Raw genomic sequence first — 24,826 nt, forward strand, 5'->3', positions numbered from 1 at the left:
AGACGGAAATTGAATAATAAAATTCATCGTGATGAGAGCTTTCAGAAAAGTATACATACCGTAAAACCTGTAATAGAGGCGCACAAGAGTTTGGAGCATCCTATCTCGACTGTCTTTAAAGAAATGAAAATGTTTTCAACAGAAAAAATATTCTATGAGTATTGAGCTATATTTTGTCAGTTAACAGCTTTTTGATATCTTCTTTGGGAACCGAGATTTACCGCTGCGAACAGTCACAACTAGGTGGCCTCTATTACAGTTTTTACGGTATAAACCATCGCGCTTAGATTCTAGGGTACAGTATCGTTTTGTGGTGAGATCCTCACCAAGGTTATATTTTTCTGAAAGCTTTTAACTAGCCAAGTATAATTATTTGAATAACTATAGATGAAATCAACGCTCAAGAAGAAAAACCAGAACTTCTACGAAATTATGATGCCTCAATGTTTCCAAATTAAATTCACATGTGCGTAGTAAGAGAGGGGGAATGTTCGATTATCAGTTGGTGGTCACGGGGCGCAAACGACGTCGGTGAGAAGAGGGAGAAAGTTGATACAGGCGAAGAGAAGAGAGAAAGACAGAAATATCATCGTGACAATCTCTGACACTCACACATTTTTACACTCGCCATACACGCCACAAACACGTTGGGAGATGAAATATTTTGGGGGGGACTAGAAAATAATATAAGTTTTGTATTTTATATAATCAAGAAGTAAAATTTTTGGTTGTTGATGCAAAGGTAACTCGCAACACTTTTTGTTCTCTCAGCAATCTTATCAGATAATGTGTTTTGAGTTAGAAAGGTGTCACGTGTCTTTTTTCGCGGGAAAACGTTTTGGAGGGGAGCGAGGTGACACCACACCACGAGGTAGATCTTTGGGGTCTATTCTTCATGTTTTTGAAGAGAAATTTACACTTGATTCTTTTTTTTTGTTGAAACAACTTAACGAACAAAGAACAAGACAAGCAAAAAAGTGAGTTTCAAGAATTATATGCACATCTTACAGAAAAGTACGAAATTTTACAGTATCCTACATTAAAAAGTAGTGAGACTTTTTTGAAAGGTCTCAACGCGAAAAATTCAAATTTGACGCCCTGACAGGAAAAGGAAATAGTTGAAGATGGAAATGTATTTTTTGGTGGGTAACGTTGTAGTAAAACGGAGTTATGTAGTTTCAGTCAAGAAAGTTTCAAATAGTCAGGCAGAAAAACACAACAATGGGAAGCGTAAGGTCGTAAAAACGCGCTCTATCGCACAACGGTTGGCACTGTGCCAAATTTAAATTTTACATTTAACCGCAACGCGCACGCAACGCTACACGGAAAAAATATTTTGGTTGCGGACCTTACGCTTTTTCAGTTTTAGGATATTTTTACTAAACTACTGTTATGGTAACACTTATTCGGATGATCAACTATAATTTCAATAGAAATTTCGATTCCACAAAGTCTCGAAGTGTCCAAAATTCTCTGTTCTCTGTCCTAGCCAACACCTAAATTTCTTATCTACCGGGCGAGTCTAATAGAATTCCCTATAGAACACGTATATCGGATCTTATCCCCCATCCATCCTTCCTGTTTTCCTGGTCAGAATAAACGATACATCTTTTGGAAAAGTACAACGGCACCCACATCCTCTATATATTCTGATGTCATCAGGTCAAAGATTGATAGGAGGACACACGGGAGTGGAGAAGCACAAAGTATATTGGAGATAAAACTAGAGATGGAATTGACAAAAAAGGGGGAAACGAGAAGAATTGATGAATAAGGCTACCATGAAAAGCGATACAGTTATGTATGCTTAGCAACTACAATGGATACCTGATAAGGCCCGGAATCACAAGCATATGTGGTCTTGACAGGATGAGTTATGACCGGACCGTCCTAACCCCCAAAAATCGGGAGACGGTATCATATTTCGTTTATATTATATTATAGGTCTGAGTGAACCGCAGACACAAAGTTTTAATAGAAATGCAACTTGAATGTAATACATTTTGTAAACATATTAGACTTGAAGAAAATCCTAGTTGTCAGTGCTGCCCTAATACAAAGTAAAATTTTCAAACAAAGTTCAGACATGTCTGGTATGATCTAGAAAACATTCATGTCTGGCACAATTTGAAAATAGATAAAAGCTACTGATGAATTCGATAAAAAAATCAAAAACTCCTGAATAGTCATTTATGTTTCTTATAAAGACATGAGTGTATCCAGTTGACAGATTGAGCGAAATGTAACTATATCAGCTTGAAAAAAACACAAAAAACTATTAAAAAGTACATAAAAGCTATGCTAAAACATTTCTATTATAAAATAGTTGTGTTTTGTGTCAAAAACGTTGTTAGTCATAAGTTCATTTCCATAGATACACAATCTTTATAAGATTCTAAAACATGGAATATCACATTCACTTCACTGACATTGAAAACTTATGTTCAGACATTAATTGAATTCAAAAACTAAGTCAAAACTATTATAAAACGTTTTAAACCGCACTTTAATTGTGTTCTGATCCCAAAAGTCAACAAAAAACTTCACTTTTTTCAAGAGCTCGAATTTCTAAAACATATATCACATTATAATGCAAATTCAACAAAAAAAACAAAAAAGCAACATTTCTCAAATCCCTCAATAGCAAAAAAGAAGAAGAAGGTTGCAATCGTTTTCGTCACAGGGCAACAAAAAAAGAAAATGAGAAAAAAAAGAGAGAGAGAGAGTTCTAGTAAAGAGAGAGAGAGAGAGAGCGCACGCGCTTCCTTTTTTTCTCTTTCTCTCGCATCTCTCTCCACACCACACTATCTCGTTTCGTAGAGAGTGTACTTGGTTTGCAGCGAGGTTGCATACGCAGACATTTGAACAAAACATACATACACTCACACACACGACAACTGATATCACGTGGGGGAGTGTTGCTGCTGTTGGTGGTGGTGGGAAATATAGTTAGAGAATAGAAAGAAGGACATCCGGACATACAGATTTACAGACAAACATGTTTATGTTTAATATATTCTACATATAGTTCTGAGTAATGTTTGTTTTCTGTTTTGTTGAATTTTTTTTGTTGCCGGTTTGATGGTTTAGTTCACTATAGTGTACTTGTTTTCCTGATGTTTATTTTAGTATCGTTTTTTTAGTTTATGGTTTTGTTATAACCTGACTTGCAACGGGTCGGGTCAGATTTTCAGGCTTATTTCCAGATTACACTAGTCCTTGTGGAATTTAGCGAAAATTGTGATTTTAACTGTAAAAAACCTCAAAAATCGGGAATTTTGAACAAAAAAAAAACATTAAAATTCCACAAAATAAGATGATTTAAGCACTTTTGCTCTAAAATTTTGAAAAATTTCAAAAAACTTTGTTGAAATGAATAAGTACCCATTTTTTGAATCCATGCTGAGAAAAAGTTCAGAACGGCCCGATTTTAACAAGTCCGGTTTTTTGTTCATATTTTTGTTAACACGATTATCTCAGTCAGATTGAATGAGTATTTAAAAATATTGTGATCACGATGTTCAGCTTGCCGAGAACTTTCAGATTAGTATAGCGATTGTTGGGTCTCACCACGAATTCATACATTACAGAATCCCTAAATTGGAATTTAATGATAATTAGACATAAGGTCTTCAACATTTTGTTACAGTGAAAAATTATACAAAGCAAAAACATGAATCGAGTCTAGTCAGAAGATCTAGGACAAAAACAAAACCGTCTCCACACCAACTAATCTTCTTCTCTTTTCCTACGCCGAACACGTTTTCGTTACACTGCATAGTAGTGTGTATTCCGAAACGAACAGAGTGTTGTGATCTCTGTCATTTCGGAGTATGAGAGGAGAGTGGGGGACGACCAAAGCTCAAGCGGTAAGATGGGCGGTTCTTTGATTTTTGGTGGTGTATAATCATTATATGGTGATAACATGGGAATACTGTGTGTGTGTGTGTGCGATAGTTTAGTCAGCACACACTCTCACACGAAAAATTTTTTGACGGGATATTTTTTTTTCAGAATGTGAAAAATCAAATTGTGATATGTTTCATAAATTTGGATTCCATGCAACGAGAGCTTTCAGAAGAAATGCACGATATTCCGTAGGCGGACGCGCCCATTTGAGAAAAATTGCATTCCTAAATTGGCAAGCAAGAGTTTGGAGCATCATATCTCGGCTGTCTTTAAAGATATGAAAATGTTTTCAACTGAAGAAATATTTTATGAATATTAAGCTAAATTTTGTCAGTTAACAGCTTTTTGATATTTCCTTTGGGAACTGAGATATAACGCTGCGAACAGCACCGCTAGGTGTGCCACAGGTTTTTCGGTACTTAAAACAATAGCATACATACGCATACCGACAAAACGCTATCTCCACTCAATTCCAGACAAAAACCTCATTTTCAAAAAGTTCCATAGTTCAAAATATCTCAGAATCGGAAAAAAATCTTTTCCGTTGTTGCTTCTCTCTAGTTTCTTTGTGTCGACGCAACCCCACTAGATCAACAACGTGGGAAAGACAAACAAACAAAAATTGTAATGAGAGAAAAATGATGATCTTTACCCCACTCTCTTAGAACTCTGGGCGCTGTGTGTACTTTTACACCGATGAAATAATAAACTTGATGAAAAAAAATAGCAGAATATAAGCTGAGTTAAGTTTGCCGCGAGGTTCCTATAGTACCTTCCTGCAGTACTGTTCGGGTTATGGTAATTATCGTGGTGGAACCCAAATACTATTCAATCTTTATTTAGTGGCTTCAGGAAAGTATAGTCATGACAATGTTCCAATGAAACTTTTGTGGCAGGACCCTAAAATTTAAATAACAACAGCACCCTTATCATGATTACACTTTTCCGAACGCTCGTGACATGGTGAATTCAAAAATCATAATCCCAATCTTAAAAATATAGGGAATAGTCAAAAAAATCCACTCAGAAGCCACTACAATTTACAACGTGTTCTGTTCTCCATGTTATCATTAGATCAGATAAAAATGGAGATAATCAATCTTTTTAGCAGAACTAAACTCGCCTCGTGACAATGAACCGATTGAACCATTTATCTGTCGATCCATCTTCTGTACGCTTATCAATGCATACGGAGTGAGAGAGAAACCCAAAAAAGATAGAAACTATGATTTCTTATCGTATTTTGGGTGAATTTATCGGAGGGAGATGTTTCAATAAATCGAAAAACTAATAGAGTTGAAAATTCTGTCAGAATCCTACAGTAAACCGATCATGAACTACTTAAAACCCTAAAAATCAAATGCCTCACTTTCTGGAAGTTAAAAAGTTTCTACTCTCGAAGATATACTCACTCTTCTCTCTGGCTACCATCACAGGATATTTGGGCACCGGACTCATCACTGACGGGAAAGTGGGCATTTGTTGGAGTACTGTAGTCATGATGACAGTCGGTGGGAGTTCTGAAAATTACTTAGTAAAGCACTTTCATACGGTAAGGCAAAAATTTGGGTTTCGGTTACTGTAACATTTCGTGGTGAGACCCAAGTAAGGAAGAAATTGTGAATACCAACCATCAAAAGCAGACAAGACTGAAAGAGCGATGCCCAAGTTGTTGTCCGCCCCAACCAGTCCGTTCCCCTTCAAAGTTCCCCCACGTGCTATTTTCAGATGTATACACAAAAAACAAGATCATCTGTCCTTTTTGTCCTGAAAAACTGAACAGAAAGTTCCCTTCTCTAATCCTCTCTTTCCTACACACTGTTTTCCCGGGTCTACGTGCATTTTTGCATTTATTTTCTCTTGTTGTTCGTGTTGCGGGTTCTAAATGTCCCTCCTCTCGCTCTCTTCTTTTTCTTTCTATTTTCTGTTTTTTTGGCTACACACCCGATTGAATTGGCCACGTGACGTGGTGTGTTGGCCATGAGGAATTGGTGATGATAAGGGGAAAGACATAGAAAAAGAAATAGCCATTGGTCACTGTCAAATAGGTGTAAGAATTGTTAGATAAAGAACCCGAGGAAAAGAGAGAAAGGAGAGAAGACAGAGAAAATTGTTTAGAATTTAAGATGGACCATGAGTTTTTAAAAATTGAAATAGTGGAAAGGCTTAAATAAGGTCAGGCTGTAAAATAAAACATGTCCCATAGACCGTCTGCAGTTTTCAGTTGTCACAGATTAGCACATAGATTTAAATTTAGATCTAGAAAAGTGGTTATTCGGAAGCTGAATTGCTTTGACGAGATACAAAAGTTCTGAAAGTCCCTGACGCTGCAAAAGTGAAGCTCCTCACTTTTCAAAAGTGAATATCCGCACTTTTTACAAAAATGAACAAAATTTGACAAGCAGTGACATTGTGACCACGGATGAGCGGAAGAGTTGACGGAAGAAATCCTTAAATTGGCGGAATAGCTTTTCTTGAAGACGGTAACAACAAATGTTAACAGCAACACTCTCCTTCTATCTACTAAAGGTAATTATTAAGTTAAACTAAATTTTTCAATTTCAGATTTTGAATCATAAGTCTAAAACCTTGAAAATTTCAAAAACGTCGACCTGCCACTACCAAAACTGATATATACATACATTTTGAAAACAAGTATGAAAACTCCAGAAAACTACCAAATTGTCGATTTGAGCTCAAAAACATATTTAATGCTCTCTGATAAGACTGCCCAAGTTCGTTAGTTAGATATGAAATGATAGGTTGCAATTTCTCTGATAGGAGAGAGGTATCACTTCAAAGAAGTATCACAGATCACCACGCTGGTGAGTGATTGGGGAGATCAGTGAGGAGTGATGTACGCGAAATGAGGTTACGGATCGGGAGGTTGGACAGACAAATTCTAGCAAGATAGAAAGTTTGTAACAAGAAACTCTGGATACCCAGGAATCAATAGATCAAAAAATTGTTAGAATGAGAAATTAGAAATCTAAAAATCGAGTAAAAACACGTTATGACCAAATTAGCCAAGCAGGAAAAATCTATGTTACAATTTTTAATCTATGTTATCATTTTGTAACAGCGTCCGCTTTAGGAAAAATATTTGAACCTGTGAACACTGGAAAGCTACAATTTGAATTAACAATCAATAAATTTGCAGGATGTTGTTATATTACCTTTCAATAACAATCTTCATATGTTGATCGCATGATGCCTAGTTCAAGAATCTTCTAGAAACTCTTTATATGTACTACGGTATATCACTGTTTCAAACTTCTGAATCTCTATTTACAATAAAAGTATACAAATAAAATGTTCATTCATGTTTTGCTCTCTTAAATAAAAAAAATAACCGTAAACCAAAAAAGATCATGTCAAATTAATTCTCTCTCCCAACTCAACGTCAACATCTCCAGGACAATACAGACAAACAGACAGAGAGAAAAAGGGGATTCAAAAAAGTTAGTATTTCGCACATGTCGGCATAGAAACATCAGGAGATCCGGAGCAGTACGTCGCGTTGTTTGGCGTGTAGTCACTGTTGTATGGAGGGTAGTAGAAGTTGGACGGGAAATATGTCTGGTATGGGTAGGCGTACGGAGCAGTTGCGGCGTTGTACGTCCAGGCTGGAAAATTTGAGAAAGTTAGTGATAGGTTTTGAAGATACTGGACTACAAGGTTACAGTACTTCTGAGGAATTACCCACTACAAAAATTGTGTTGTTGATCCCTTTTTCTCCTCAAACACCTCCAGAGTCATTCACTCACATTTTTACATTTTTGGGTCATGCCCAAAATCATGAACAGAAGGTAGACACTGGATTCAAGTAGTACCTAACCTATTACAGCTAACAAAGGAATTGAGGTTATCTGTCAGTGTAAAATGTGTCACTGTATTGAAATGGGTGGTGGGAAGTTTGCTTCTGGGAAAACTCATTAGGATGAGACGGACAGATGGTTTAAGACGGCTCTGTGGTCTCCCGGAATTCTTGAACAATGGAAAGGGATAAGACGAGTTTTGAGAAGACTGGTACTATTTCAACATGAAAATGTTCAAAAAACCAGACTTGCAAAATATCGGTCCGGTCCGGGGTCAAAAAATGTTCACAATTTTTGTCACAATATTTTTTGAATTGTTCGATAATTTCTATCAAAAATAGTCAAAAATTATATATATACGCTTGAGTTATTAAAAACATAGACAAGAATTCAATTTGCAAGAAATAAAAACAATCCAAATTTTCAAATTCTGTACTGAGATCCGGGCCGGGTCTAAAAAATCTCAAACGGCCCGTTGCAAGTCTGAAAAAAACCTATTGGGCAAAGTTGAGCGTCCCGTGTCAACATACAGTAACCCGAAGAAATAAGGGTACTAGATCAAGGCATCTTATCAGAAGCTAACGAGGACTTGTAAGTATAGTAGTAGCCAATGAAATTCTAGATTTTCAGTTTTTACTGCTAAACCATCAAACGTTTGAACACTTTCCGGAAGACAGTCATGTCACAAAAACTACAGTAATCTATCAGTAATTATTTGAGTAGTTTCGAAACTTTTTGGCCATCACATTATTATCAAAGACCCCGTCTCCATTTGTAATCTACTAACCTGCTGCCTGCGCTTGTGGAATTAATGACTGGGATGATGTTGTATCATATTTAGACTCTGTCGTCTCCTTTGTATCCTCCAATTCACTTTTTGGTTGTAGCTGCGATTGTTGCTGAAGGCTCAAGACCAGCGAGTTGGCCTGCAAACAAAATTGGATCATTTCCGGTAGTATCGCACGTCCGGAGTGGACCTGCCAACAGGAAATTAATATTTGACCTATCTACACATGCCCTCACTCTCTCACTATTTAAAGGATGTTACCTCATATTTAGCTGCGTTGAAGTCCGGTGGAGTGTGAAGGCCAAACGGTTTCACGTCCGGCTTGATGTCACTGTGTGGTGAATCATTGGACGAACTGCAAGAAAATAATTTCCAGATATCATTTTCCTTTTGTTGGCTATACCGAGACGAGATACTCTCATGTGGGCCATCCAGTTTCTTGTTGTTACGCTCCTTGGCCCGACGGTTTTTGAACCAGACCTGCAAAATGAAAGAAGTTTTAGAAATAGATGAAAGATAAACAAATATGGGATTACCGTAATCACCTGAACACGCCCCTCGGGGAGATTGATAGCTTTCGCGAGGGCTTCGCGCTTGTGGACATCTGGATATTGGGTTTCGACGAAAACTTTTTCGAGTTGGTCGAGTTGGTGACGGTTGAATGAGGTGCGCTCTCGACGGCCATTGCGGCGGTTGTCAACTCTGGAAATTGGAGGAGGATTACGGTAACCGGTTCAAGTTAAGGGAGTCTGTTGAGTTTGTAGAAACCTTTGGAGACTTAGGGGAGTTACAGTAGGGAAGATACAGTTACCAAGTTGAGAAACACAACTTTTGATAGAAATGCAGGTTACTGCTAACCTCACTAGGGAAATTTCTTTGGAGACGCGGCTGTCAAACTATCTATAAATTTGCTCATAGGTAATTTCGACTACGGGCAGTCTATTTCTGCCATCAAAACCGGCTAAATGTAAATGTAATCGCACGATAGCGTATAGGCGGCCGATTTAGAATTCCATGATAAAACGCTTAACCTTAAGAAATGTTTGAGAGCTTAGCTCGCAGTGACATTCAGCCGGTTTTGACTGAAGAAATGGACTTCACGTAGTCGAAAGTACCTGTGGGAAAATTTATAAATAGTTCTAAGGTTCTATGAACTTGTTGACCTAGGAAAATTGAAAAAAAGTAAACTAAGCTTATACGGAAAACTTTTAAAGGAAAATTGAAATTGATAGAATTGGATACCTGAAGCTCAAGAATTAAGCTAGAGTTAGGGAACTATCGTAAAGGTTTAGATTAAATAGCTAACTAACAACATTGGAGAGACTATAAATAAATTTTCCGTCCAAAAAACCTTGAAAAATTGCGGGAAAAGCAGAAGATGACCAACTAGCTATCAGTATCAAATAGCGTTGCCGCTTCCGGTATTTAAGCCTGTATCAGCCCTCCCAAGTCTTAGCGTAATCTCAAAATCCACCCTAATCTTGATCTGTGCCCGCCCTCCCTGTTTACAAATCTAATCTATTTTTATCTTAAGCGCTAATCACTTACCCGTGATTTGGCGCCATCGAGGATTTAGTAGACGTTGGGCTCGTAGTCGTCGTCAGCACTGTCGGACTGATAGTGCTCGTCGTTGTGGTGGTGGTGAAGAACGGAGGATAGCCGGGGTATCCGAGGGCTGGGAAGGTGGCGTAGAAGTTGGCAGCCATTGTGTGAAGGGTGAGAGAAAGTGCTCGACAGAGCCAACACGGGGGCGTGTTTGTGTTGAGTCGCCTGAAAAGAAGAAGCCTTGAGAAATGAATTGGTGAATAATAGGCAAAAGAAAAAAGAAAAGATAAAGTTGAATAGATTCTCAATTTCGCGGATTCAGATGAAAGGATGAGGCTAATGGATTCCGGCAAGAAGACAATAAGACAAGTCAAGGTACCGGTAATCCTCAGATTATCCTAATCCGCATTTTCTCGTGGCACCTCTTTCAACAAGATTTTACCTCCTTTCATTTGCCGCAGATTACTGTAACTTTCAGTTTTGCATAACTTCTGGCACTTTCAGAACTTTCAGAACAAATGACGTGGCGAAACGAAGCTCTAGAAACCTTACAAGAGGATTACGGTAGAGAAGGAGTCTCATGATGAAATCGTAGATAATTAGCAAAGTTTTAGGGCTTCTTGAGAAAGGGGCAGAACTAATGTCAGAGAAGGGGGGATTATTATGAAAAGAGAAAAATATGAAATTAGAAGGGAAGAGGATGAGCTTGGTGAACTTGGACATTGTGATTACGCTTAGAGGGTAATACAGGCTTAAGCCTAACCAGATAAATTATTCAAGGCAGTGACTTAAAACCGGAAATTCAAAAAATTACTAAAATAAACGTTAAAAAATAGTAACTTTCAGAAAAAATCAAAATAATTGGAATTTGGATGTCCTAAGAGGGCATTTAGAGGGGTTAGTCGGGTGAAAATTTTCAAGACGGATTGCCTAAGTGTGCATATCATACCTGTCAAAAGGTTATGGACTTGGCCGTTTTCAGTTGATAAATTTAAACTTTGAGAGTGTGTTATGGTAATTCTGATAGTTCCATCAAGTAGGTTTTAAATGGATTATACAGATCAAAAGTAGATCTTCATTTTTGTAGTTGACAACATTTTTGTACTGACAGTTCCTAGCAAGTTACGTATCGACAAAGTAATTTCTCTTTCAAATCAACCAATTTTTGTTTGAAACAATGCAATGTTTGAGCTGTCTCCTTAAAATCACCATAACTCTCTAGGGAATGTCCGTACAAAAAAGTTGCCAACTGCAAAGATGAAGCTTTACTCTTAATCTGTATGATTCATTAAAAATCTACTTGGCGGGACAATTAGTATTACCATGAAACACTCTCAAAGTTAGTCATTTTCAACTGAAAACGGCCAAAGTCATAATCTTTCGACAGGTACTGTAGGAAACTTAAGAAAACTAGAGCAAGTTCTCATATGATAGTTTTTATTTGGTAATAAACAGTGTGTTTATAATCAGATTTGACCACCGACGTATAAAATAAGAATTATGACAAAATCACCAAAGATCTAAGTTTAGAACCTCATAAACGGTTCTCTGAGGTTTCACGGGTTCAAAATCTAAGCCACAACAATCCATCGAGCAATTAAAACAGCAAATGCAAAAATAGGACCAACACAAATAACAACTGGTTGCATGGTCCCTCCCAACCATCTGCCTCCTCCTCCTCCCGCCCACACTTTCCCAATACGGTCTCGAGATGGGCGGTCCGTAAAGGATCCCCCATAGAGTGTTCTGTCTGTGTGTGTGTGTGTGTGAGAAAGTGGGTGAGAACATGAACTAAAAAGGGAAACCGCTAAGTTTGTTTGAGCGTCGTAACACGTACGTTTCTTTTCAGAGCAAATAACAAAGTACAAGGGATACCGATACCTGAGGAGGTGGCGGATTAGGAGGTCCTGGGAAGTCAAGAGTCACTTTTTGTGGTGTTATGTCTTAAGTGTTGAAAAAAAAACGAATGCTAATACTAATAGGTGGTTGGAGGATAAGCTTTATCCCAGATGGGCGGGGCTGAACTTTTCGATTTCTGATAGATTATAATAGAAACAACCTAGTTTCTCTTCCCAAAGACCTAATCCTGCACCTGCCTATGATTGACTACTCATTGTTCTACTAATCGTCGGCGTTTACACGTTCACACCTATAAACAACATGCCCATGACATATTGATACCAATATGTCAAAAAGTACTAAACAACCGTAATCCCGGAGGCTGAGCAGATGGGACCGTAATGTTCTGTGTGAAGTAATGGATGACATCGTCTAGAGGTGCCTCTCAAGAAAGAAGGAATTCCTTTGCGGTGAGCGCGAGAATTTTTGAGTGGGTTAGGTAATACGGTACTTGAGGAACATTGATGAGCAGAGAACCGCCTAGTTAGCGGGTGGAATAAGAATAAGGAAGGAATTGTGTGAGGAGGAAGAAGAAAATAGGCTAATCTGGAAACAAGTGATACTATGTATGTAGCGTTAATTCAAGGAATAGGGATTCTGGACTTAAACGTTTGAAATTTTAAGCCAGATCTGGAAATGGAAAAGAAGAAAAGAATAAAGATCAGGAGATTAGGCCATGGGGGGATGTGTTGGTCTAAAAAGAAAGAAAGACGTCGAATTATTTGTACTGCAATCCCAGCGTAAAGTGTCAGATATGTCAGAATCTTAATATTTAAAAATTTAATAGACGTGGGAGGTCAGAAAATTAAAAAAATAACTTATTACCACCCGACAACTAGCTGGTGATAATTATCAGTTATGGTAAACCTGTCTGACCCTCAAAAATAAAGATTTAGACTCGATTAATCTGAAATTATTTATTATCCCACTTCTAGACATTTATTTTGAAAAAGTCATGGCCGGAACTAAAAAAGTCAATTTTTCGGTTTTTGCAATTTTCGAAAATCTATCAGAAAAGTTGGAAAAACCGATATTTCTATTACGATTTTTGGGTTCGCACATTTTTTGCATGACGCTGTACACGAAGACGTTGATAAATCGATTTTCAGAGAATTTAAACAAAAAGTACATTTTAAAAGTAAATTCAGACACCCAAGGTTTTCTTTCTTATCAGTAATAAAAGAACAAGCAAACTAGCTGACTGTGATTGTTAAAACGCGTAGTGCTCACTGATAACATTGAGGGTAGTTAGTTCGAAAACTATCTCACACCACAGTTTTTGATCTACCCGACACATTGACAGAAACACTTTCATGCCCACCCATTCAAAAACCAATTTGCTCTATAAAGTTCTTTCATCCCAAAAAACACACACCTATGCATTTGAATACTACGTCTACTGGACCATTACTCTGTCATCATAACCCGGAATTAGTTGCACAATGTGTCAACTTCGTCTCGCATACTGTTACATTATGTTGTTTGGCTAGTTAAGCGAAGGAGAAACTAGGAGGGGGATTTAGTGACACCTTACGTAATTTCTCTTTTCGATTAACACACTCTTGACCAATAGGGCGCAAACTGTGTATGTTAAGCGAGGAATTTTGAGGGAAATCATCTACATACAGTACCGTTCAAAAATATTTAATATTTTTCCTTTTTTTGTTAGAAATGCCCAAATTTGACAGTGTGCCATGGTAAAACTAACTGTCCCACAAAATAAATTATGTATAAACCATACAGAACAATAGTAGTGATTTTTTTTTAGTTGACAGCTTTTTTGTACAGACACTCCCTAGAGAGTTATGGTCACTTTAAGGCGACAGCTCAAAAACCGCACTAATTTTGTACTGAAATTGGTCGATTTGAGGGAGAAGTTACTTTTTCGAGATGTAACTTGCTAGGGAGTGCCCGTAAAAAAAGTTGCCAACAACAAAAATGAAGTTCTACTTTTGATCTATATGATCCGTAAAAATTGATTTTCTAGGACTGTTAGTTTTACTATGACATACCCTCAAAGTTGGGCATTTTCAACCGAAAAAGGCAAAATATGATATATTTTTGGCAGGTACTGTAGCTCACTGGGGTTGGGGTTATTCATGACATGTAAAAGTGTATCTTATTACATGTTTTCCATATTCACGAGCGATGAATGAAAATTCGATGAAAGAAATGGAAATTAAATTAAATTAGCGTTGGTCTAACTGTATTTTTCCCCTTTTGGAATTTTCGACATGTTTATGTAGAAAAATGGGATAATAACAATAATGGGGAAAATATGTTTATTACGTTTAATAATATTTGGCCTGGATCAAAAGCCCGGGAAACTGGTGGCAAAATTCAAACTTCAAATTTTTTAAAAAGGATTTTTACGAATTTTGTTTGCAAAAAAGTCAAATTTTTGACAATCATTCAGAAAATGTCCCAATTTCGATGAAAAATTGAAAAAGTGAAAGAAATTTTGAAAAAATTGGTTCGTGTTTTGAAGCCGGGCCCTTGAGCCTTCCCTGGCCTTGCAGGGAATTTCCAATATGTTCTCAAATTAAACCCAATTTTGGAAATAATACTTTTCAATTTATTGCTTCATTTCAACAAACTGAAACATTTGTTCAGAATATTCAAATTTTCAGCTTTTCAGCAGTGCAACATTCCTTAGAGAGCTAAAGTTTTTTTTCAAGATTTTTCGTTCCAAAAGTTCCAGCTCTTTGCCACAATTCCCATTAAAATATTACTACAACAAAATTAAGAATAATCTCTTAAATGCCACCTTTTCAAAACGTTCCCCTTCAAAGAGCATGAGCTAAGCGACATCTAATCCCCCTCCCTCCAATTCTCTGTCATTTGTGCCGCTCATGTTCATAAAATAGACAGGGAAGATTTATAAGATAACATCTATTATGTAATAATGGAAGCCACCTGCATGTATATGAATTTGAGGAGGAGAAGCGGTGAGATGGGAAGGGAATGAGCTACATAATGATGAGGAGATGTTGAAACCGATGTACTTTTAGATTGTATCCAAATTGTATTCAGCGATTAGCCTAAATCTGGACCTTCATTTTTGTTGTTGTCAACAATTTTGTATGCTTGCACCTGTGGCTTCTGAAGCTACCGGATTTATTAAGCCAAAAATAAGTATGTGTTCCGAAAAGTGGTCAAATAAAATTCAGAACCGAAATTAGATATAAAACCTTTGGAACTTGCTTTTAGAAACAAGAAAACAGTAAAAATCATCAAAAAACTCGATTATTATGAATTCAATTTTTTCTGTGCAACTCTCTCCGCCCCTTGCGGCCACCACGCCCATTTTTTTGCGGCAGTGTTCAAAAGTGACCGCAGCGTTGAAATGGGATATTGAATTGATAATACTATATTAGAAAGCCTCATAGTGCACAAGTCAAGATTCCTTAAAATTCCGAAATGAAACAAAAAATATACACAACTGAAAGTACACATCGAAAACGACGGATGACTCACTTACTGCACTTTTTGAGTGATTTGGATACCGTTGAGGATTCAGATGACAAAAAATTCTTCTGATTTTGTCAACATGTACTTTACATCAAAATCAACCTCAAAAATTCAGAAGTGTAAAATTCTCGAAATCGAGTATATGGTTTTGTAGTTCTGTGTCGGTGACTGACATGAGGTACAAAATATAGACATGAGTTATGTTTTGATTGAAATTGCAACTGCGAGAAGGGTAGGTCAGATTGGAAAAATAGATTTTATCGGTTCATGAACGCTCATCTAATTTTTAAGAAAGGCGCATCTAATTCGTACGAAATGGTCTTTGCAGTTCTTTTCAGGCCTACAAAGATCAAAAATAAGGCATCTCTTTCAACTACAAGACCAATCCGCGAAATTCCAAATAAATTCTATGCGTCTTTAACACCCCCTGGCATGTGTTCGTGTACCGAAAATAACAGGGACCGAGTTACGTCTTGAAGATGTGGAAATATGCATTTTGTAAAACCATATCTTGTGAATCATCGACGATATGCACTGTTGATGATATGAATAGAAACGTCATAGTCAAATTAGTATTCAAACCAATTTATAGCAAAAATTAACGACTAAACCTAACAAAGTTCTATTAATGGATTTGCATTCATACCTTAGTCTGTCCATGTGTCTTTATGTCCAGACATCTTATTTTTTTGGTTTTGATAGAGATGCAAAATGTCATTGTATCTAAGATTTTTTCTGTTTAACATAGAAAATATACTAAAACAAAACTTTTGTTAAAAAGATATTTTTTTAAAAACATGTAAGTTCAAAAAAACTTATCTTCCAAGAGGTCAGGTAACTGACCTTCATGTAGAGCGATAGAGCGCAGTCACAACACATCATCAAGATTTCTAATCAGTTGACTACTGAATCGTAAAAACAGTCATTAACGGTTCTGAAGCCATGAAGCCACTAGAAACGGCACGAGAAGGTACGAGTTCTCACAATCCTGTCAATTTGTAACATCCGTACTAAACGGTGCCTCATAATTACTATCCTCCTACTCATCTTGCTCTTCCTCTCCGAGCAGATGTTCCCCAGTCAACCATTTCCGGAGATACGAATCGGAAGACATGCGCAACACAGTACGCTTCTCCAATTATACACCGTCACACCGGACTGTGAACAGGCGGCGGAAAATGGAGATGATGACGCTTTGTAACGAGATAACGATCTTGCTTATTAGAGGAAGAGCCAATAGGTTTAGATGTTTTGGGATTACGGAAAATAATATTTGGATGAAATTTTGGTTGCTTTTAACTAACATAACTTTAAAAAAGTAGACTCATCAATTTGGGCCTGTCGGGTTCAAAAATGGGTATTCATTTTTTAACGGCATGTTTTTTTTTTGAAATTTTCGAAATTTTAGAGAAAAGGGCTTGCATTACCTAGAATAATCAGATTTTGATTGAATCCTTAATTTTCAGTCAAAATTTATACTTTTTCAATGAAAAAATGCAAAAACTTCTAAACATTCAAATTTTGGTTCACAAAGGACCGGGCCCAGCAGAATATCTTTGATTTTGGCTGGAACATGACAAGTTTGAAAAAAAGAATCATTTGAACTGAAAAATAGACCAACATGTAGATCTAGGCAAATTCAATTTCTTTGGTATAATACGGCTTAGGATTCTATGATTTTCGCCTTCTTGGTACTTTAGCCCTGTGCGAGGTATCATAATAAATTCCTAGCCTGTCCGTGTTATACTTGCGTTACTTAACAAGATCCACGTGAGAATTTGGCTGATTTTTCTTGCAGTTTTGGAGTCAGCAGCATCGAAAGTATCTATGGTCAATTTTATAGAAAAAGTTAAATTCGAATCGTCATGAACTTCTCTTGTAAAACAAAAACATACGACAACAACTTCGAATAAATTATTTTTCATTTCTAAACTTCAATCAATAACCGTTGTAAAATGAACATATTCATCAGATCGAATACTCGGCACATGTTCCGCTCTATCTGATCTTCCAATTTTAGTCTTACTCTTCTTCGATACCCAATATTCAACATTCATTCCAAACCCTTTGCCATCAAACACTGGAGAGTGATAGGCAACTATTAGAATTTGACGTCGTCTCGGAGGAATCACATCAGCAAATTGTTTATCTTCATCATTCCTTGAAAATTGGATGAACGCTGTATGTGAAAAGTGGATGCTGGAAAATTTGTTGGCTTAAAGAAATACACTAGAATAACATACTGAACATGCAAGTATTTGTCGATTGTATAGTTTTCAGCCATAACCACCATGAACGAGTCTTCGTTGTCAGTATACTTTTGGATGGAGATGTCACGTCGCTAGAAATAATACCTTAAGAGACAAAAATGCAAGAAACCCTACCGTAATACCTCTCATTTCCATCCCAAACGTCCCTACCGCCTTCTGGAACACGTCGATCAAGGATTTTGGACTCCAACTACAGATTCTTGCAGAAATTGGTATAGATGTGTAGATCGCCACATTTCTTTCTTCTTTGACACCAAGTAATTCGGTTATCATTAGGATATAATCACCAGGTATCAAACTGATATCACGCGATGATTCTTGAATAAGCTCACACATTAGAAGCTCATCACACTCGTTTGAATCCAGCTCGTTGACTCGATGAATTGAAACCCATGTTCGGTTCTGAATGTGGAGTTTCTTATGGTTTAAAGCACTAAAGCACGGTGTCTGGGAGTGAGTACTGAAATCAGGGAAAATTTTTAGGGGGAATAAAATTTAAAAAAAAATGAATATTTTAGTAGAATTGATCTCAAAAAGACGCGCAACAGTCAAAAAACTGACCAAAAATGCGGGAAAACTGACATAGATCGGCTCAAAAGTGGTCGATTAGACTGCTGCGTAACAAAATGCCACAACGAAACTGCGGATTGAAAGAATTAAAATTTGAATTTACCTCCAAGGATCGCGTTTCATTTTAGTGCTCACCCCCAGACCCGTGTTAAATAGCTCACTTGCACTCTATTATTTGGATTTATAGCTGTCAGACAAATTTCACAATTTCTCGGCACATGAATCAATATACTCTTTTGGCTATCATCCCATTTCCCTCCAATGACCATATTTACACGAAGAACGCTCCAATGTGGCCGGTATCGACATATACACACTAAGAGCACATTTATGACGACTCATCCTCCTCTTTATACTTACACTTCCCGAAATATTTGAGAAACATTTTCCATTCAACAAAAAAACTTCCAGGAACCATAGGAACGTTCTCCATTTTCAGAAGGCCCGCCAATTCTGGTGAGCAAAGACTCCACTCATCGAATGTTATTTTGTTATCACCCCACGAATTCCGTAGGCGAAGATACTTATCGCCACCACGTTCCCCAACGTCAACAACTGAGTATCCGTGCATTGAAAGCAAGTTTATTTTTTGAACGGCAGGAAAAGAATTTGTCGCGCAGGCCATCGGAAAGCCGTTGGATCTGAAAGACTCAAATGTTATATTTGGATGGCTCAAGGAATGTCTAAAAATCATACTTGCAAACCGGGCCGGCACGTAACTTGCTTAAATCGCAATATTTTGAACTAAAAAACATACCAAAATCTAAATCTCGGAGAGATCTATATCCGTGGTCTGCAAAGGGCAGGAGGACTATTCGTTAATGCACCGTGGAATAGTTTTTTTGCCATTTTCGCGTTTTTGGCACTTCTTCCCAGCCCGTGGCATATTAATGACTATCCATCCATCCCGTAGCAGATCACGGATATAGAACTCGCTGAGATCTACATTTTGGTATACTTTTTAGATTATAATATTGCGTTTTAAGCGAGTTACTCCCCGGCTCGAGTCAGCCCGTGTCGGCTCGTTTGCAAATACGCTAAAAATACCTTGCATCCAATACCATATTCCAGGACAACATACTTGGCCGATTTTTAAAGTAGTATTCTATTGTTGGTGCTCCAGTGAGAAAAGAATACGTGTCCATTGAAGAGAAGCCAATTAGTTTTGAATAGCCTCCTCGCACTTTTGCTATTGCTTTCTCGACGAGTGGAGCCCAAAGCTTCAAACCCAACAGTCTTTTAATTAACTTCACATGAAAAAAAAAACGAACCAAATTATCCCAAACTACCGCAATACACCGTCTGTCACGTCTATGCGGAAACCAATCATCAACCAATATCATTTTCCACTCCCCATCAACACATAACTTGACTCGATAGACACCGTATTCCGATACAGTTGACACCGGAAAAATTCTTTCTAACAACTGTGGATTTGAGGAAACGGAAGACAGTGCTGCAACAAGAGCACAATTTCCAACACCATGTTGAAATACATCGTTTAATTCGGTGGGAAATGTCCAATATAGGTAAGGCTTCAATTTGGGATCATTTGACAAACGACGCCAACTTTTTTCCTTTTTCAACGGGTAAAAGCTTCTCTGAAATTCAAATCGTTTGATATCTACATTCAAATAACTGAAAAAAACGAACCCCTCTTAGTATCCTCTTAATTAGTATCCCCTCGTTGAAATCCTCTCCAAACGTCATAAAAGATTTAGTAGTGTGCGGGAACTCTCCATCATGGAAGCATGTGTTGAAAACTCTTAAAAACCAATAAATCGCTCTTAATGCTAACTAGGGAAGGTCATAGAGTCAGTTTGGAACTATAGGATGTGACATATATCATTGGAAAGCTGAGAAAACGCCGATTCCAAATATATTCTGTTTTTGCCCTTGAGATCGGGTATTCGAGAAAAACGCTGCCACGCTGCCAACATTTTTCGCACATCAAGATATTAATGACTTGTTAAGGGTTGAAACTTTGACCTTGTTTTTCTCGAATACCAGACCTTGAGGGCAAAAACAGAATATATATTTGTCATTAGGGTTTTCTCAGCTTTCCAATAACATAGGTCACATCCCATATCTCAAACTGACCCCCACAACCTTTCCTTGTAAGACACCAAACCTGCAATAAGCCAGAATCGCCAGATACTTCCAATTTGTCTCCTCAAAATTTTGAAAAATAAATCGAGCTTGCAATGAATCGATTCGTAGCTTCTTGGCCTCTTTCTCCGCCTTCTCTTGTTTCTTTTTGCCCATGGAAAATTTCGTAATTTGATTTTTAAGAAATGCAGAATAAGAAATGATGATGCGAGGGGGAGATAAGAGACTGTGAATTTTTCGGTATTCAAAAAAAAATCGATAAAGGACACGTCACAAAATTGACGCTCGGGAAGTATTGATGCTATTAACAGATCATTTTTATTACAACTGCGCCCCACTGTAAACGAGAGTGTATCGACGAGAGACACAGAGATTTTCTCGCGCCATAACAGATTTTCACAGTTTTGACCTAGTTTAGTCAAAATCTGTTTCGCGCCAGAAAAAAACTCTGCGTCTCTCGCCGATGCTCTCTCGTTTGCGATGGGGCGTAGTTGTAAGAGGAGGTGGGCTGCTAATAGATAATTCTCTTGTATTTGTTTGCAGAAACGTATCCTGATCCCTATTTGAACCCTTCCTCTCCGTTTTCATCTCATTTCCATCTCGCTTACCAAAAAAATTCCAGTACTCTTCTTGATAATTTATCTTCTGCTGATTTCTGACTGCTCCAGTGCAAGATCTAACGGATTGAGAGAAATGAGACTATAATTTTAATGTCAAACTTTAAAAATTAAAACTGAAAGCAGGGATACAAATGATAATAACAGAGGAGCAGGGGAATACTCGGAAAATGGAGGCATTTATTGTATTCTACGTGCGTCAGGGAATAAATGGATCCGCCCATTTCTTGAAAGCGACAAAAAAGTTTCCAGACAGACTGGGCGGGATTTCGGAATCATCGTAGGTTCACGATAAATTTTTATCTCATTTATTCGATTCAACGATGTTCAAGATGCAAACCATTCTTCTTATTCTGTTCCTTCTTGTCCCAGCAACGGTCGCATTCGTTTTTGGCAATTTAAGATCCTTCAACATCAGAAGCATGTTCTCCAATATTGATTATATGGGTGTAAGTTCACGAATCTATCATTTAAGGAAAGATTTTTGCTCAATTCCTTGTTTTTTCGCTTTTCCAATAAACTTTCGTGTTTTTAAATTTATATCTAGAAAAATTTGAAAAAAAAACTAAGAGAACTGTGAGAAAGCGAGGAATTGAGAAAACATCTTGTCAACACGGCAGCGCAAAAACTCTTCCATCAAGGCTCCTTTTGAGTCAGGAAAACGGGAAATGTGGCGTTTAGAGCGATTTTTAGCATATGCGTCAACAATAAAAGTTTCTTAGACTTGTTTGAAGAATCGGAATCTGTAATAAAAAATGTGATTTCAGTCCTCCTTTCAACCAATTCCATCAAAATGTGGTTATTTTTACAGGTGGTCGATGCTCGTCTCCGACTTGGTCTTCCCATGCCATCTGAAAAAGACAACATCACCGTTTGGTACAAGAGAAAGTAATCTGCCTCAACTCTTTCAACAATTCTGTATTGAACATTGTCTTGCACTATATTTTGAACATTTTCCAGTGCCCCGCCTTGCATAATATTTGTTACTTCATATTTAACTCATTCTATTTTTTTGTTGATTCTAGTCTTTAATCATTTTCTATGGCTTTTTGTGTTGTTTATTCAGAGTATTTTTTAGTCATCCTATCCCCCATTTATTCCAATAATCCTGTAACCGTAGAATCTTTATTGATTTCTTCTATTGAAATTTTTCGACACACTAAATAAAGTTTTAATAGATTATAATTTTCTAACTCTCAAGATAAAAAATGCACATCTCAAGAGCTACCGTACTACCGTACCCCCGAGCTAGCACCAATAATGTGTGTATGTGTTACTAGAGGCCCATACTGCATATAAAAATTAATCTGTCTTCTATACAGGCTCTAGGCCCCTATTTTACAGAGAACGCGTTATATGAGTAACATTACAAATTTTCAAGATCAGGCCGGGAGGGCGCATAACTTTTCTTCAAAAGTTTGAGGAGCTATAAGGTCATGAATTTATTTTGAATCTCCAAATTTATAATGGTGTTTCAAAAGGTTTTTGCACTTCTTTCCTGGCCGATATAGAACTCAAGAATTTCTCTCTCATTAATAAAAATATGCTGAAAAGCTGATAAAAAAGTGCAAAGATTTTCAAAACATCCTAATAATATAACCGTATCAGTTCCTCAAGTTTTTCTTCCTTCTTTTGAATTCTGACGTTGCATTCTCCGTTCCTACAATTCACATCACCCTTTCATCATTTCCTATCTTTGATACTTTTTTGTATCTCTTATCCCTTATCTTCGCCCACATAGAATACAATATAATAATTGTAATATAATAATTGTAATATAATAATTCTACACTTTTATATTGGAAGATGATTATTTACGCTGCTCAGTTGAAAAATAATTATTATTCTGTACGGTTGGCACCGTGTGTTTTTCTAAACAATTCTGTAAAGTCGCTTGAGTTTCTAGACTCACCTCCGCTAGTCACTGTGTACCGCGTTGACCTACGGGCGCCCGCGCATTTCTCGTCGCTGTTTTGTCAATTTCTCTTTTGAAATGGAAAATATAGGAACTCTTGGGCGCTGGCGGCGGCACGTTAGGTGCTCCGTTATTTTCGTTCTATATTGCTTTTCTCTTGAAATTCGTTGTTTCTCTTGGGTTTTTGTGTGTTTTCTCGTTGTTTTAGCTAATAAGTTCTGCAAGTTCGTTCGTTTGAAAACTTTTTTAAACGAAAACAAAGTTTTGAAAACTTTTGAAATAGTTTTTCTTGAAATCCATAGTTTTTTGTTATAAATAAAATCAATTGTTTTTCGGAAAAATTTATTTTCAAAGGTTTTCCAATTTTTGTCTATCATTTGATGATCGAATAGTCGAAATATTCTTAAAAATTTGTTCGGTTTTTTCTTACAATTTCTTTCTTTTCGCGTAATATTCATATCATATTCATATCATTATATTTAGATGTTGGATGAAATAAAGCAGTGGAAAAATGCTAACATGGGAAGAAAAACAACCATCTTCACAGCTGTCAACTTCAAAGACTACTCACAAGACCGGTACGATCTGGGAATCTCGCCGTTCAAGAAGTTTCTGAATACACAACAGTAAGTAATTCTCGAATCGTATTCAAGTATTTTCAACCAATTTCAGAACAGATCAACGGAAAAACTATCATATTCACGTGGCAAAGCTGCCATTCAAATCGGACAAATTTATGAGTATGATTGGTTTGAGAAGCGACAATGAGATAACTAATATCGAGAAACATCTGGCTGACAAAGACTGGCTGGTCTTCTTCTCTCATAATAGCATGGTACGAACCGGCATTTATTTATTTCATATCGGAGTCGCTACATTTTGACGAAATGTACTTATTCCGGCTTTTAGCATTTTCTCGACTTTCTAATTTCGTATCATTGCAGAGCCATGACATCAACTTTGTGTGCTCGGCGATAACACCAGAGGACGTGACGTCATTGTTGCTGCTAGCCACGAAGTGAGCCAAATTTTTTTATCTGTCTCCAATTATTCTGAAATTTTCAGAGAACAACTTCATCCCTGCCAACCATACAAGTATCGAAGCATGAGGGATGCTATAAGATCGAAGCACGACATTGTAAATGCATATAAAGACTATCAGACTCGAACATTAGTAGAATCAGTAAGTTTATAAGATTATGAGAAAAATAAACCAAAACTTGTCATAATTTCAGTTACTCCACCAAAATGCCGTGTTGAAACTGAACTCTGATATGCGAGGACTGGGATTCGATTCGGATTCAGAAGACGACGATCAGTGTCAGGACATAGTGAATGTGGCAAGACAGAAAAAGAGACAAGAATTGCTAAGGGACTTGAAGCGTGAGAGGAAGATTGTGAATACGCGACAAAAAGAGGGTGAAATGATCAGAAATGCGGAGATGCAGGCAAAAACGACAAATGATTGTACTATAGGCGAAGATTCGAAATCAGAGTTTGAGTTTTCGTAGAGTTTGAGTTTTCGTATATTGAGTTATAACTGTAAATATACATTTTTCTAATTTAAAACATTATGTGTAAAACAAAAATAATACTGTGTAAAATGTAAGATATATGTGTAAAATGTAAGATATATGTATTACTGTGTTGAATAAAATATTTGTTTGAGTTACTGGTCCGTTATTGTTGATATTGAATGATGGATCAGTAAGTATAACATTGAAATAGGAGAATCTTTTTTATTGGTGAACTTGGTTTTGTTTTTGGTTTTCAACTTTGATAAACAATTTTTAATACAATTGAAATCTTGGTGTATCTGGAGATATACATTTCTGGCGGAAAGATGCACCCTTTCAAATAAAATAATAAAAATACAAACATTGAACAATCAGAACATAACCTCGATCAAAATAATT

General features: G+C 37.0%; 3 protein-coding genes across 3 annotated transcripts; 1 reads left to right on the top strand and 2 right to left on the bottom strand.

Moving 5' to 3' along the window:
• Nucleotides 1-7,371: 7,371 nt before the first annotated feature.
• GCK72_003703 (uncharacterized protein) lies at nt 7,372-10,220 on the bottom strand (the record flags this gene model as incomplete). Its single annotated transcript, XM_053724200.1, has 6 exons — nt 7,372-7,535; nt 8,515-8,653; nt 8,776-8,869; nt 8,918-8,994; nt 9,051-9,216; nt 10,063-10,220. 6 exons carry the CDS (start codon nt 10,218-10,220, stop codon nt 7,372-7,374), a joined length of 798 nt encoding a protein of 265 aa, XP_053588394.1.
• Nucleotides 10,221-17,363: 7,143 nt separating this feature from the next.
• On the bottom strand, nt 17,364-18,840 carry GCK72_003704 (uncharacterized protein; the record flags this gene model as incomplete). Its single annotated transcript, XM_053724201.1, has 4 exons — nt 17,364-17,628; nt 17,673-17,770; nt 17,814-18,101; nt 18,685-18,840. The coding sequence occupies 4 exons, from the start codon at nt 18,838-18,840 to the stop codon at nt 17,364-17,366; spliced, it is 807 nt and encodes a 268-aa protein (XP_053588395.1).
• A 2,487-nt stretch (nt 18,841-21,327) lies between these two features.
• Nucleotides 21,328-24,421, top strand: GCK72_003705 (uncharacterized protein; the record flags this gene model as incomplete). Its single annotated transcript, XM_053724202.1, has 6 exons — nt 21,328-21,444; nt 23,394-23,536; nt 23,583-23,745; nt 23,855-23,928; nt 23,976-24,093; nt 24,146-24,421. 6 exons carry the CDS (start codon nt 21,328-21,330, stop codon nt 24,419-24,421), a joined length of 891 nt encoding a protein of 296 aa, XP_053588396.1.
• Nucleotides 24,422-24,826: the final 405 nt, after the last annotated feature.

This window comes from Caenorhabditis remanei, chromosome II (genome assembly GCF_010183535.1).
Source record: "Caenorhabditis remanei strain PX506 chromosome II, whole genome shotgun sequence".
In the NCBI taxonomy this organism is placed as follows: Eukaryota; Metazoa; Nematoda; class Chromadorea; order Rhabditida; family Rhabditidae; genus Caenorhabditis; species Caenorhabditis remanei.